Genomic DNA, 14,046 nt, shown 5'->3' with positions numbered 1-14,046 from the left:
CCACAGAAGTTGGGGCTTTGCGTTGTTGTTGTCATTTGTTTCCATATATTGCTGGATCTCCATTTTAATTTGGTTGTTGATCCATTGATTTTTTAGGAGCATGTTGTTAAGCCTCCATGTGTTTGTGAGCCTTTTTGTTTTCTTTGTACAATTTATTTCTAGTTTTATACCTTTGTGGTCTGAAAAGTTGGTTAGTAGGATTTCAATCTTTAGGAATTTACTGAGGCTCTTTTTGTGGCCTAGTATGTGGTCTATTCTGGAGACTGTTCCATGTGCACTTGAGAAGAATGTGTATCCTGTTGCTTTTGGATGTAGAGTTCTATAAATGTCCATCTGTTCTACTGTGTTGTTCAGTGCCTCTGTGTCCTTACTTTTTTTCTGTCTGGTGGATCTATCCTTTAGAGTGAGTGGTGTGTCGAAGTCTCCTAAAATGAATGCATTGCATTCTATTTCCTTCTTTAATTCTGTTAGAATTTGTTTCACATATGCTGGTGCTCCTGTGTTAGGTGCATATATATTTATAATGGTTATATCCTCTTGTTAGACTGAGCCCTTTACTATTATGTAATGTCCTTCTTTATCTCTTGTTACTTTCTTTGTTTTGAAGTCTATTTTGTCTGATACTAGTAGTGCAACACCTGCTTTTTTCTCCCTGTTGTTTGCAAGAAATCTTTTTCCATCCCTTGACTTTTAGTCTGTGCATGTCTTTGCATTTGAGGTGGGTCTCTTGTAAGCAGCATATAGATGGGTCTTGCTTTTTTATCCATTCTATTACTCTGTGTCTTTTGATTGGTGCATTCAGTCCATTTACATTCAGGGTGATTATTGAAAGATATGTACTTATTGCCATTGCAGGCTTTAGATTCGTGGTTAATGAAGGTTCAAGGTTAGCTTCTTTAGTATCTTACTGCCTAATTTAACTCACTTATTGAGCTATTATAGATGCTGTCTGATGATTCTTTATTTCTCTCCCTTCTTATTCTTCCTCCTCTATTCTTTATATGTTGGTTGTTTTATTCTGTGCTCTTTTGTGTTTCCTTTAACTGATTTTGTGGGTAGTATAATGCGAATATTGTTCCATTTGGATTGGTCACACAGTTCTCTTAATATTAATTCATTCCTGGAGATTCTTTTATCTCTCTATGTCAGCTTCTATGCGTTCCTGTTCTCTGGTTTCTATTCCATCAATGGCCTCTTGCATCTTATCCATTCTGCTTATAAATCCTTCCAGAGATTGTTTCATTTCTGTAATCTCCTTCTGGACATCATTCCTTAGCTCTTGCATATTTCTCTGCAGCTCCGTCAGCAGGGTTATGAACTTTATTTTGAATTCTTTTTCAGGGAGATTGGTTATATCTGTCTCCCCAGATTCCTTCTCAGGGGAGGATGTCTGTGTTAGTCTGGTCTCTATCAAATTCTCCTGCCTTTTCATGGTGATAGAGGTAGCATGTGTGTTGGCTGGGAGAACGTCCCTTCTTGCTGGTTTATGGCCTTCCTCTCCTGGGAGAACAGCGACCCCTAACGGTTTGTGCTGGGCGTCTGCACGCAGACATGGTATCTAATTCTTGCCCGCCGCTGTGAAAGAAGCTGCCCTGCTGCTGTGGGCGTGGCCAGCGTCAGGCCACTGCTCCACTATGGCGGAGCGGCTTTGGAGGGGTAACAGGCAGGATGCTGTTTATCTCTGTGAGGGGCCTCCGAGCTGCGCTGCTGCCCAGGGGGTTAGAGTGCCTGGAGTTCCCCGGGATTCCCAGCTGCTGGGCTAAGTGTCCCGGGATGTTTGCGTCCAGATGTGGGGTCCCTGTACCTTTAACTCTTTCACAAAGCACTCACTTTTCTTTGTCCCATGGGTGCCGGCTGTGGAGGTCCACTCTCAGGTTTTACTTCCCATTTCCCTAGTATCTAGCACCCCACACACTGTGTGTCTGCGCTCCGGTGCGGATGGCTAGGGCTGGTTATTTAGAAGTCCTGGGCTTCCTCTCCCTCCCCACTCTGCCTGCTCTCCTCCCGCCGGGAGCTGGGGTGAGGGGCGCTCAGATCCCGCCGGGCCGCTGCTTGTATCTTACCCCCTTCGCAAGGCGCTGGGTTCTCACAGGTGTAGATGTAACCTGGCTGTTGTCCTGTATCTTCTAGTCTCTCTTTTAGGGATAGTTGTATTTGTGGAATTTTAAAAAATATATATGGTTATGGGAGGAGATTTCTGCTGCTCTACTCACACACCATCTTGGCTCCTCCCGCTTTAAAGAATTTATTAATTCTCACAATTCCATGGCTAGGTGGTTCTGTCACTCACATGGTTATATTCAGCTGGGGGCTGGGCTGGGCTGGTAGGTATAAGAAGGCCTTTCTCACATGTCTAAGGCCTTGATGCTGCCTATCTGGCCAGGGTACCTTAGTACTCATTCCGTGTGGCCTCCCACTTCATATGGCATCTCATCTTTAGGGCCTCTTCTGAGTGGCCTCTCCCTTCTTATTCCAGGATGACAACCTAGATTTCCTTAGAGCAAGGCCACTGGATTCCAACAGAGAGAAAGAGGAAAGAGGGTGTCTTCAAGGCTAGGTCCAGAACAGGCGGAGTGTTAACTCAAGGCCAAGGCTTCATATTAGTCCTTCCAAAATTACTGGTCTTTGAAATCCCAGAGTTTGAGAATCATCAGGCTTTCTTAAGTCATGCTGTTACCTGTCCTCTGTGCCCCCAATGGTTCTTGCACATATTCTGGGAAAAGTCCCATTTCACTTAAGGTACTTTTTTCTCCAAGTAATATGGGTGTGTGTATGGCTCTGGTAGAATTCCTAAAGGTTTACATTATGTTCTCTAAGCCACTTTTGGGGGTAAAAACTGTTACCTGGCAAAGAGGTTTCTTCTCCAGTCTCTGAATTACTGTGTGGTTTTTACTCATTTACCTGTTAGTTTGCCAATCTTCAGTCAAGGGAGCATCTGCCAATGGGCATGTCTTGTCCTTCTTGAAGCCTGTTTCAAGCCCTTGCAATCTCAGTAAAATTAGTCAGACCCTTTTGAATTATCCCCTTACTATCTGCCTTACCATCCAATAATCATGAGCTGGGAAGGATTTTTCACGCTGGTTTGAATTGTTTTGTATTTGGAGTTCTCCTTCAGATATTTTAGTATGAGGTGGAGGTCATCCTTATTTTAAGGTAATTGAATTTATTTTTAGCATACTTTTTTGGGTTCATTTTGTTGGGTGTCGGAAAGATGGTAATGGTTATTAGTTTAATATAAATTTCTAGAACATGTAGGCAAGTATTTATTGAACACCTCTTAGTACCTATGCTGTAAAGGATATACAAGAAGAACCCTTACAGAGTAGAATAAAATTCATGATACAATTGCAAACAAATACATCCATTCATAAAGGTAGATTGAGAATGTGAGAAATGACTGTCACAATTTCCCCCCCTTCCCTTTTTTTTTTTTTTTTTTTTTTTTTTTTTTCTTTTTCTGTTTTCCTTCTTGGATTTGGGATGGGTCTCAAGATGTAGATGAGTGTGAGGTTTCCGGCCTGTGCAGGCAAGGAGGACGGTGTGTGAACACTCACGGCAGCTTTGAATGCTACTGTTTGGATGGATACTTACCAAAGAGCGGGCCCGAGCCTTTCCACCCGACCAGAGATGCCACATCATGCACAGGTAGGTTTTTACTGAAGAATATAACATCTCAAGGTGAGATTCTGTTGGTGACAACTTTCTGCTGCTCTGAGCCTGTGTCTGCAGGTCTGTGTTGGGGATATGAGTGGAGATTATCTATTCCTTTGCATGTTTTCATACTTATGAAATATAGCAAATACCAACACTGGTAGCAGGGGCAATATTAAAAAAACTAAAATTAGTAAACTTCAAGGATTTTTAGCAGTTAATAGCTATTTTGATATTAAACACTATGTTAGATAGTAAACACAGCTGATCTGATAAGGACCAGTATCTCAAAAGTGACCCTGGAAGTTATAAAGGCATATATATCTTAAGGTTTTTTGAAAATCAAACTTTTTGCTTCACTGAGCTAGGCTTCTCTTTAATTAGTGTGAATTAGTGAGGGTCGATTGTCAAATTCTATCAGCTTTGTGCATCTATAGATGTAATTACCTGTGGAAGGCCAGAAAATTGAATAGACAAACATTGGAACATGTGCAGAAGTCAAGTGGAAATAAACCAGCCTATGTAAAATAAGGCTCAGGGGTGTGTGTGTTAGGGGGAAGGATGGGGTAAAGGTAGAAAGAGATTAAAATTTTTAAAAAATCTCATTCACATAGTAATGAGTTTCACATTAATTTATTTTCAGAAATAGACTGTGGTGCCCCTCCTGAAGTCCCAGATGGTTATATCATAGGAAATTATACCTCTAGGCTTGGCAGCCAGGTTCGTTATACCTGCAAAGAAGGATTTCTCAGTGATTCAGAAGATACAGTTTCAAGCTGCACAGCCTTGGGCACATGGGAGTCCCCCAAATTAAACTGCCAAGGTGAGTTTCCAAAAGGTTCATATTCCCAGCTTATATCACTTTTTGCTTGTTTTCATTTTTCTCTCTCAGTTTCTCTTTGGGGGTAGTAAATGAATCAGATATAGCCAATAAATCCCTATTGTTTTTAATAGGTTGTCAGTTGTTCCTCTTGGTATTTTCAGGAATAGAATCTTATCATCTACAAATAACAATAATTCCATTTTTTAAGCTTTTCTATATTTCTATAAGTTGTAATTTTCTCTTGATTGACCACTTGGCTAGTGTTTTCAGAACAAAAATTTAAATAGTAATGTTGACTGAATATTCTTTTCTTATTCCTGACTTTCATGACAGTGGTTTTTTGTGTTTTATTATTCATTCATGATCTTGGCTTTTTAATGTTATGTGTATCTACTTATGTTCTTATGTATACTGATATAGGGCTATGTGCTAAGTTCTGTTCTAAGCAGTCTATATATATGTAGACTCATTCAATCCTTAAAATATTATATTAGATTTCCAGTAATAATCAGTAATAATTGCTGGAATGGATTCTTCTGGGTCTTTGGTGTTTTATGCATTTAATCTGGATTATATTTGCTAAATTATACTTAGAATTCTTGCATTGATATTCAGAAGTGATACTGATCTATTTTCCTTTTCTATGCCATTTCTGTTGGGTCTGGTATCAATGTTATTCTGAATTTCTAAGGAAAATGTGAAAGCATTTCCTTCTTTCTCTATTTTCTGGAATACTAAAAATAGAATTTTTAAAGATTTGCGAGATTTCACCTGGAAAGCCATCTGGATGTGGCACTTTTGGAAGGGTAGACTTAGGGCTATTTATTTTTTTATTAAGGTATCATTGATATATAATCTTATGAAGGTTTCACATGAGCATCATTGTGGTTTCAACATTCACCCATATTATCAAGTCCCTCCCCCACCCCATTACAGTCACTGTCCATCAGTGTAGTAAGATGCTATAGAGTCACTACATGTCTTCTCTGTGCTATACTGCCTTCCCCTTGCTCCCCCTACATTATATGTGCTAATCGTAATGACCCTTAATCCCATTATCCCTCCCTTCCCACCCACTCTCCCCAACTCCTTCCCCTTTGGTAACCCCTAGTTCATTCTTGGAGTCTGTGAGTCTGCTGCTGTTTTGTTCCTTCAGTTTTTTCTTTGTTGTTATACTCCGCAAATGAGTGAAATCATTTTGTACTTGTCTTTCTCCACTTGGCTTATTTCACTGAGCATAATACCCTCTAGCTCTATCCATGTTGTTGCAAATGGTAGGATTTGTTTTCTTCTTATGGCTGAATAATATTCCATTGTGTATATGTACCAAATCTTCTTTATCATTCATCTACTGATGGAGACTTAGGTTGCTTCCATTCTTTGCTATTATAAATAGTGCTGCGATAAACATAAGGGTGCATGTTTTGAATCTGGCATCTTGTTTTCTTTGGGTAAATTCTTGTTTTCTTTGGGTGAAACGAATCAGATTACATCCAATAAATCCTTGGTGGAATTCCTTGGTGAAATGGTATTTCTATTTTTAGTTCTTTGAGGAACCTCCATATTGCTTTCCACAATGGTTGAACTAGTTTACATTCCCACCAACTGTGTAGGAAGGTTCCTCTTTCTCCACATCCTTGCCAGCATTTGTTGTTGCCTGTCTTTTGGATGTTCACCATCCTAACTGGTGTGAGGTGATATCTCATTGTGGTTTTAATTTGTGTTTCCCTAATGAGCGATTAGCGATGTGGGGTATCTTTTCGTGTGCTTGTTGGCCATCTGAATTTCTTCTTTGGAGAAGTGTCTGTTCAGGTTCTCTACCCATTTTTTAATAGAGTTATTTGCTTTTTGGTTGTTGAAGCATGTGAGATCTTTATATATTTTGGATGTCAACCCATTACTGAATATATCATTTATGAATATATTCTTCTATATGCCTTTTTGTTCTACTGATGGTGTCCTTTGCTGTACAGAATATTTTTAGTTTGATGTATTCCCATTTGTTCATTTTTGTTTTTGTTCCCCTTGCCCGAGGAGATGTGTTCAGGAAAAAGTTGCTCATGTTTATATTCAAGAGATTTTTGCCTACCTGTATTTTCTTCTAAGAGTTTTATGGTTTCATGACTTACATTCAGGTTTTTTATCCATTTTGAGTTTACTTTTGTGTATGGAGTTAGACAGTAATCCAGTTTCTTTCTCTTACATGTAGCTGTCCAGTTTTACCAACACCAGTTGTTGAAGAGACTGTCATTTCCCCATTGTATATCCATGGCTCCTTTATTGTATATTAACTGGCCATATGTATGTGGGTTTATATCAGGACTCTCTATTCTGTTCCATTGAGCTATGGGTCTGTTCTTGTGCCAGTACCAAATTGTCTTGATTACTGTGGCTTTGTAGTAGAGCTTGAAGTTGGGGAGCATAATGCCCCCAGCTTTGTTCTTCCTCAGGATTGCTTTGGCTATTCGGGGTGTTTTGTGATTCCATATGAATTTTAGAACTATTAGTTCTAGTTCTTTGAAGAATGCTGTTGATATTTTGATAGGGATTGCTTTGAATCTGTAGATTGCTTTAGGCAGGATGACATTTTAACAATATTACTTCTTCCTATTCATGAGCATGAGATGTATTTCCATTTAGTGGTGTCTTCTTTAGTTACTCTCAAGAGTGTCTTAACTTTTGGCTGTTTTTAAAAAAATTCTATACTTATTAATCTGTTTAAGAGTCCTATCCCTTTTTGTATCCAGTTTGATAATTTACATATTCATAGAAAATAATGTATTTTGTCCAGATATTCAAACTTATTTGTAGAGAAAAGTGTAAGCCACTCGTATTTAAAATTTTTCTATAGTTATATTTAATTATAGTTTTTTATGATATTGGAAACAATCCAAATGATTATCAATAAGAGATTGAGTAACTTAATCATGACATGTACATAAAATGGAATATTAAGTAGCCAATAAAAATGATGTTGAAAAATACTTTTTTTTTGACATAGGTAAATGTTAACAGTGTAATAAAAATTTATTAATGAGTGGCCTACTGTATGGATAACATCTTAATTTAGAAAAAGTTCATATGTGCATATATGCTTATGAAAAATTTTAGAAGGCTGTGTATAAAAATACTAACTGTGTTAAATTTTCATTGTGGGGATCCAGGATGATTTTTATATTCTCTATACTTTCCATATTGAAGGCATTTTTTAACATATTAGACAAAGTAAAAAAGCTGTTACCATTTTGGAAAAAAGAAAAAACCAGTTTTCACTGAATTGATTGCATAGCTGAGAAACCTAAGTGATGTACATGACTAAATTAATCCTTTTGCTATTCTGACTTGGAATTCAGGCTCTAAATGCATTTTAATCATCAATTATCATCCTGGGGGTTAAGATATTATAAAAGTACATTTTAGTTCTAACATTCATTATCTTTCAATGGATCAATTAAAGTGCAGAACTTAGATTAAAATGTGCCAAAATGCATGTCAAAGAACTCCCTAAGGACTTATATAGGAAGCCCCACATAAAACAATTTTTATTACTTTGAGATTAGTAGTCATCTGGATTATTGGACTGGGAAGGAGAAAGTTAATTTAGAGGCGAGTACTTGTTACATTCCCCAGAGAACTGTTATTCAGAAGCTCTTCCCTTCTGTCTTCCTTCCTCTGATAACTGCTCCCTCTGCCTGCCGTCACCCTCCCCCTCCTCCCCTGCATCACCACATGGTGCTGGCCTCCCAGGGCTGGGCCTGCTCCTCGAAGCACACCCCTTGGGGCGCCTGAATCTGGGCCATGTGCCAGCCGGCACTGTCTTTTTAGCTCAGTTATAAAGGCACAGGAATTGGGAATTCCAGTAAAAACACTAGCAAACTGTGAACTTGGATGACGCTGAGGAGCAGGTTCTCGTGAGGGGAGCAGCTGTGTGTTACAGGCACAGCTTTGTGTCCAGCAACAGACTTCCCCGCCACAGGTGGTGCAGTTGGTGGCTCCTGTTCTTTGCCTTCTTGCAGTTACTGCGTTCCTGGAGGCTCGGCTGCCCGGGCTGGGGCCCTGTGACATGGGTCCCCCATTCTGAGTAGGCCTCAGAAGTGGGAGCTGGAACTGAGGAAGAAAGCCTCTACTGGAAGGGGCCCCTCTGGCCACTGGTCTGATTTAGGAAGGATTTATGGAAACATCAGTCCCACATTTCCATCAACTCTCTGGAAGAGAAAGAATCTCTAGGTTGCGTTTGCTATTATTTTGTTATTATTGTTTTAATTTTCAGAATGCAAGTGTAAGCGGCAGCCTAAAGAACTTAAGTTTCTACAATTTACCCAAGCTGGGGACAAGGTGAGGGGATTGCTTTAACTGTGTCATCAGCAGCAGAAAATCCAGGGTCCTGGTCTGACACTACGAATAGTGCTACATAGATCCTGTGACTGAGCAAGCCCTGGGTCTGGGAGGAGGGGAAAGACAGGCACTCCACCAGCTCTCATGTAAGGGTGAGCTCCTGAGATTTATGTGAGAAGGAAGGAAAAGACTAGGGGAGTCCCAGTGGGGAAGTGGGGTGGTTACATGGAAGGGCTGGCATTTGTGCTCTTCTTCTGAGTGGTGTGCCTCCTGGGGAGGGTCCAGTGAGGAGTGGTTTGCAGTGTAGGCAGACTGCTTGGAGCATTCTGGGAAGACCTGCTCCAGATCTGCTCCCATACTTTATGGGGCCTTGTCTGCCTTTTTGGTGGGAATTCTCACTGACAGTGTGTCTGGTCCTGAACAGTCCCTTTAAAAGTCCACTTGTACACTTCCAGAACACTACCTCCTCCAGCCCAATCCCCACGCAGCAGCAAGAATGAACCTCTTGACACATAAATTAGATTATCCTCTTCTCTTGCTTAAAACTCTTCTGAAAACATTAAAATGGCCCCTGGATTTAGAATAAAATCCAAACTCCTAGCCATGTCCTCTGAAGCCAAGAGGATTTGGGCCTTACTTTGTCTTGTGGACCTTCGTGCTTGCTTCTCACTTGGCATGACATTTCTCTGCTTTGATCAACCAAGAACGAGGCCTGGAGGCTGACCTGGTGTGCCCTACCCATGCCCATGGCCCGCTCAGGATGGGTGGCCCAGCGCTGTGGGCCGATTGCAAAGGCAGAGTTTCTCCTTTGAGTTGGTTAACAAAGATGGGACATGGTTTCTAAAGTCTAGAAAGAGCAGAGCCTGATTTCTAGAGGTGACCAGCACTTTAAGATGAGGTTTTTTTCCCCCATAATCATTGGTTCATTTGATCTTTAGAAATGCCTTCTGATGTGATTAATAGTGATTAATAGGCTATTTCTCATTTCACACGTATTTACAACTAATAATGGAGATTTTTTCTATTATGAACCAGAGACAGGAAGTGACTTGCCTTATGTCACTAGCCTATACATCAAGATGACAACCCAAAGTACTTTTCTATAGGCAAATTTCGTGTAGAAGCAGCCTTAGTGAGCACATGGGAGGCAATGGTGAGAAGCTGGAGGGCCCTAGAAGGAGGGGGATGCCAGGTAAACATGCCTCCATGCACAGTGTGGTCCAGGACCCACCCAGAAGGTATATATTGTTGCTGAGTCAGCTCTTCATCCTTTGAGATTTTCTTAGTGGAGCCCCATCTCGTCTCTACAAAGTTGGGAAGAGTTTGAAAAAATTTTGACATCAATTAGACACAAATTAGTGCATTCAGCTGAGGGGTGGCAGACAAGTTTTTTGGCCCTGCTGCCTGAATTTTCAGTAGTGGTGTGGAGAGGATTTTGAGACCACATCCGGACACGGTGGGAAAGAATGCTGTGATCGACTGCCCACGTCCACCATGGGTGAGCAGGGTAGAGTGGCGGTGCACTTATCTTGTGTTCTAGGTGGTGGGAGGTTTGGTTCTTTTGAAGTAGATTTTCTGGCACCTCACTATTTAATGATCTTTTAAGTCATTAAAAAAATACAGTATTGTCTTCTCGCTGCATGCAACAAAGTTCAGTTATTCTTGTGCCAAGTGAATGCCGTTAAAATGATGTCACAAGTGGGTAGAGTCATTTGTGCAAAATGGATGATGACATTGGACATGACACTGCCACAGCTTTAGAATCAGAAAGACTTGTGTGAGTTTGGCTGAGCAACTTAGTAGTTATGTAACCACCTCTAACTTCTCTAAACTCCAGTTTCCTTCTGTAGATGGGGATAAGCTTGTTTTCATCCTGTGAGGGTATTTGAAGATTTAATGAGATAATTATAAAAAGCCCTTGGCACTGTGCTTGGTACAAAGCAGTTGCTTTGCTGGATAAGTAGTGCCATCATTATAAGAGAGTCTTAATGTATGGGGAGTGACGGAATGTTTCTAACAAAAATTAAGATCATCCTGAAACTTCCTACTAAACAGTGGGAAGTTCGAAAATTTTTCAGCTTTCATGGTACCTTATTTATTGGTTTCCAATTCAAATATTCTATTTACAACTTGAGCTTTAAAATGAAGAGGTTTGCTTGTTTTTTTTTTTTTTTGAAAAGAGAGAGACTCATATGCAGTTCAAAGCACAAAAAACATTATCACCTCGAAATACGGATGATCCTCACAGGAGACACACTGATAAACTCTTTTTTTTCTTTCTAGCATGTATGCTTTTACCTACTCTCTCCTCTCCTCTTCCATTTCTGAAGTGTTTAAATTCTAGCTGTTTCCATACTAGACACCCTTTGCTGACAATAAGTACTGTCATGTAGAAATTAAAGTTTTCTTTTCTTACAGACGAGCTTTCTCTATGAACAGGATCTGTAGGACGTGTATTGTTTGTCGAGGCTAAAGTTCACAGAAGACTAGAATACAAAATACATCAGAAAATAATTTTTTTTCCTGCTGCCTAAGGGCAAGTGGACTTTCTAGTCCTCAAGAGCTCATTAGCTTAGTTATGGCAGTTAATAAGCTACTCTTGAGAGTGTGCTTCACCACATACTCTATCCCTCCCATTTTCCTTTGATGATTGCAATAACATTTTCTAAATGGAAGTTGCCACATATTGAGATGTTAGATTCTAACCCACATCATTGATGATACAGGTAATGCAGTGCCCAGGTGATCCTGGAATGAGGGTCTAACTCTACTGGCCAAATCTGGAGCAAACCACACAGTGCATGAAGTTTTGTGGTCAGGTTACATTTGTCTGCCCCTTTCCTTAGGCCATATTTCTTAAATATAAACATCAAAAAGGTTAATGTTCATAATCATATTAATAACTTGCATGACTACAGGGGATATTTAAAAAATATAGGACACAGGTACTGCCTACAAAGAGTTTACTAGTAAGGGTGGAAAAGAACATTTTTACAAATGAAACAGATGAAGGAAGTAGAGGTATGAGTGCCGAATCATCTGATCCACAACATGAGTATAGTGTAGACCCTGGTGTTAATCTGCCTACACTGTCTGTCACTTACCCCTACCACACTACACTCATTTCTAGGAGGTGTGGAATTCCGATATGATTCTAAGACACAATAGAGACTTATTTTTGTTGTTGGGTGACAATGAAAACTGACTTCAATGTGATTTTCTTCAGTTTTTATACTTGTTTCTGCTCTTTTGCCAGAGTTTTCCATCTAGTAGTTAATTTTTCTGGGACCATTTTTTGGGGTCAATATAAGTAAGTGGAATAGGCCTATCATTCATTCCCCAGTTGGCAAAATGTCTGACTCAACTTACAGACATTATTGGTCACTTTTTTTCTTTCTCAGCTTCATATTTATTGCTCTCTGAAATGGTTTTAGATGAAATCTTATATTCCTATGTTATTTCTGTAATCAGTCACATTATTGTGCTGATGTTTATAATAAACAGCACCCAATGTAGATGACATTGGTGATACAAGTCAGTTGGTGATTAGATGCCCATTAATTGCCTATACCTTTCATCTGATTTCCTTCTGGAATATTTTCTTGGTAGAATGTTAAAGCTAGCAGTGCGGAAACATTTTTACCTTCAAGATATGAATTAGAGTTATAATATGAATGTGGTCCTTGACACTGGCGCAATACATTTTCCTCCCAGGGAGACCTATTTTGAAGTTGATTATTTGAATAAAATCACAGATAATAGGACAGTAAGGAAAAATTCTCAGCCATGTTCATTATTAGTTGACTATATTCCTGATGCACAGCCAAATGTTGTTACTTAATAATGTAATTAGCCAGAGAAACATGTGCTTTCATGAATACCCCCAATGCATATGCAATGAAATTTTGTGCAGCTTATTTCTTTTCTTTCCTTTAGATGTAAACCATTTTTAAATGGCTTATCTTCTTGTGATGGTGAAAGCTTGGGGCTTTTCATGTAGAACCATATTTTTATTACCACCTATTGCAGCCTCTGTTGGATTGATGTTTGAGTGTTTCTTCATAGGAGCTACATGCTTTCTTGGGCACCATTGGTCTGAGTAGAAGTGACAGTGGCTGACATCTCTTTTAAGCATGGTGGGAGTATCTGTGACAGTGCCATGTTCTGCAAGATTGCAGGCCAAGGACCCAACTCAGCACTACTGATTCAGAAGAATTATCTCTGGATGATGGAGGGGTTGTGAGACTCCAGTGTGTGTGTTTTCTAAAAGCTTCCCAAGTGATTCAAATGTATAGCTGTTTTTTAGAACCATGTGTTTAATGCAAGCCATGCTAGAATCTTCTTTAAATGTCTTTTGTCAGGGGACTGTCCAAATTGCATAGCTCTGTGATGGGGACTCATGGAATCATGGCTCAAGGTTGCCTATCACTGGGCATCTACCTGAGCCTCTGAACATTAGTCCCTAGAGACAAGGCTATTGATTGCTCATCAACTCCCAAATTAGTATTTTTGGTGTCAATTAAAAAAAAGTCTTGCAGCTTCAACTAAAGCCATCATGCCTTCCATTATTCTTACTCATGTCCAAGAGGGAAGCCAATTAGTTGTCTTCTCTACTCGTATCCCTTTAGTATCTGTGCCTCTCCCCTAATGCAACTGTCTGTCCCTGGGTTCCCCCCTAAACCTCTTCAGTGTGCTCTCTAGAATCCCAGCTTCAAGGTCCATAAATCTGGATAAGCCTATACCCTCAATCTCTTCATCGATGTTCCCTCCATTTCCTGCTGTAACTGAACTCTGGCTTAAAGTAGAAGATGTTTTAGATGTCAATAGTGACTGGACAGTATTGTGAAACATTAACCACCTTTTTGGTTGGTCGCTCATGTACACGCAAATATCCTTGTGTCTTGGAATGTTTTGGGCCCGGAAATATGTCTAAGGGTTTGATGCTGGGAAAACACGGGGACCAAGGGGTCTTGTGTCTGGTAAACACATATGAAAAGGGAATAAATCTCTTTGAGCAAATGCGGGACTTGAGAGGTAGACAGGGTTGAAATTTTTATGAAATGACCACCTCATTCTGGTCCCATAGCTGCTCATGATTTGAATCTGCACTGACCAGAGACTAACTCTTTAAAAAAAAAAATCTCAGAGCCAATCAACTGTTCAGGTGGTTTGGGTTGTTGGATTGAGGGTCTGAAGGATAGGGCCAGTGACAACAGATGAAAACCCTTCTCTGGGAG

The 14,046-nt window shown here is 39.9% G+C and overlaps 1 protein-coding gene across 6 annotated transcripts in view; it reads left to right on the top strand.

Moving 5' to 3' along the window:
• SUSD1 (sushi domain containing 1) overlaps positions 1 to 14,046 on the top strand; it is a 131,349-nt gene that overhangs the window by 25,169 nt on the left and 92,134 nt on the right. For all 6 annotated transcript variants that reach the window (XR_005030832.2, XR_005030831.2, XM_036915656.2 and 3 more), the window contains exons 4-5: positions 3,493 to 3,645; positions 4,295 to 4,474. Coding sequence is in view for 4 of the 6 variants with exons in the window: in XM_036915656.2 (XP_036771551.2) it covers positions 3,493 to 3,645; positions 4,295 to 4,474 (333 nt within the window). In the remaining 2 variants the exon portion in view is untranslated. The remainder of the gene's footprint in view (positions 1 to 3,492; positions 3,646 to 4,294; positions 4,475 to 14,046) is intronic.

The sequence above is a fragment of the Manis pentadactyla genome, chromosome 3 (assembly GCF_030020395.1).
Source record: "Manis pentadactyla isolate mManPen7 chromosome 3, mManPen7.hap1, whole genome shotgun sequence".
In the NCBI taxonomy this organism is placed as follows: domain Eukaryota; kingdom Metazoa; phylum Chordata; class Mammalia; order Pholidota; family Manidae; genus Manis; species Manis pentadactyla.
Note: the sequence above shows the minus strand (reverse complement) of the source record. Positions and strands in the feature narration are given on the sequence as shown.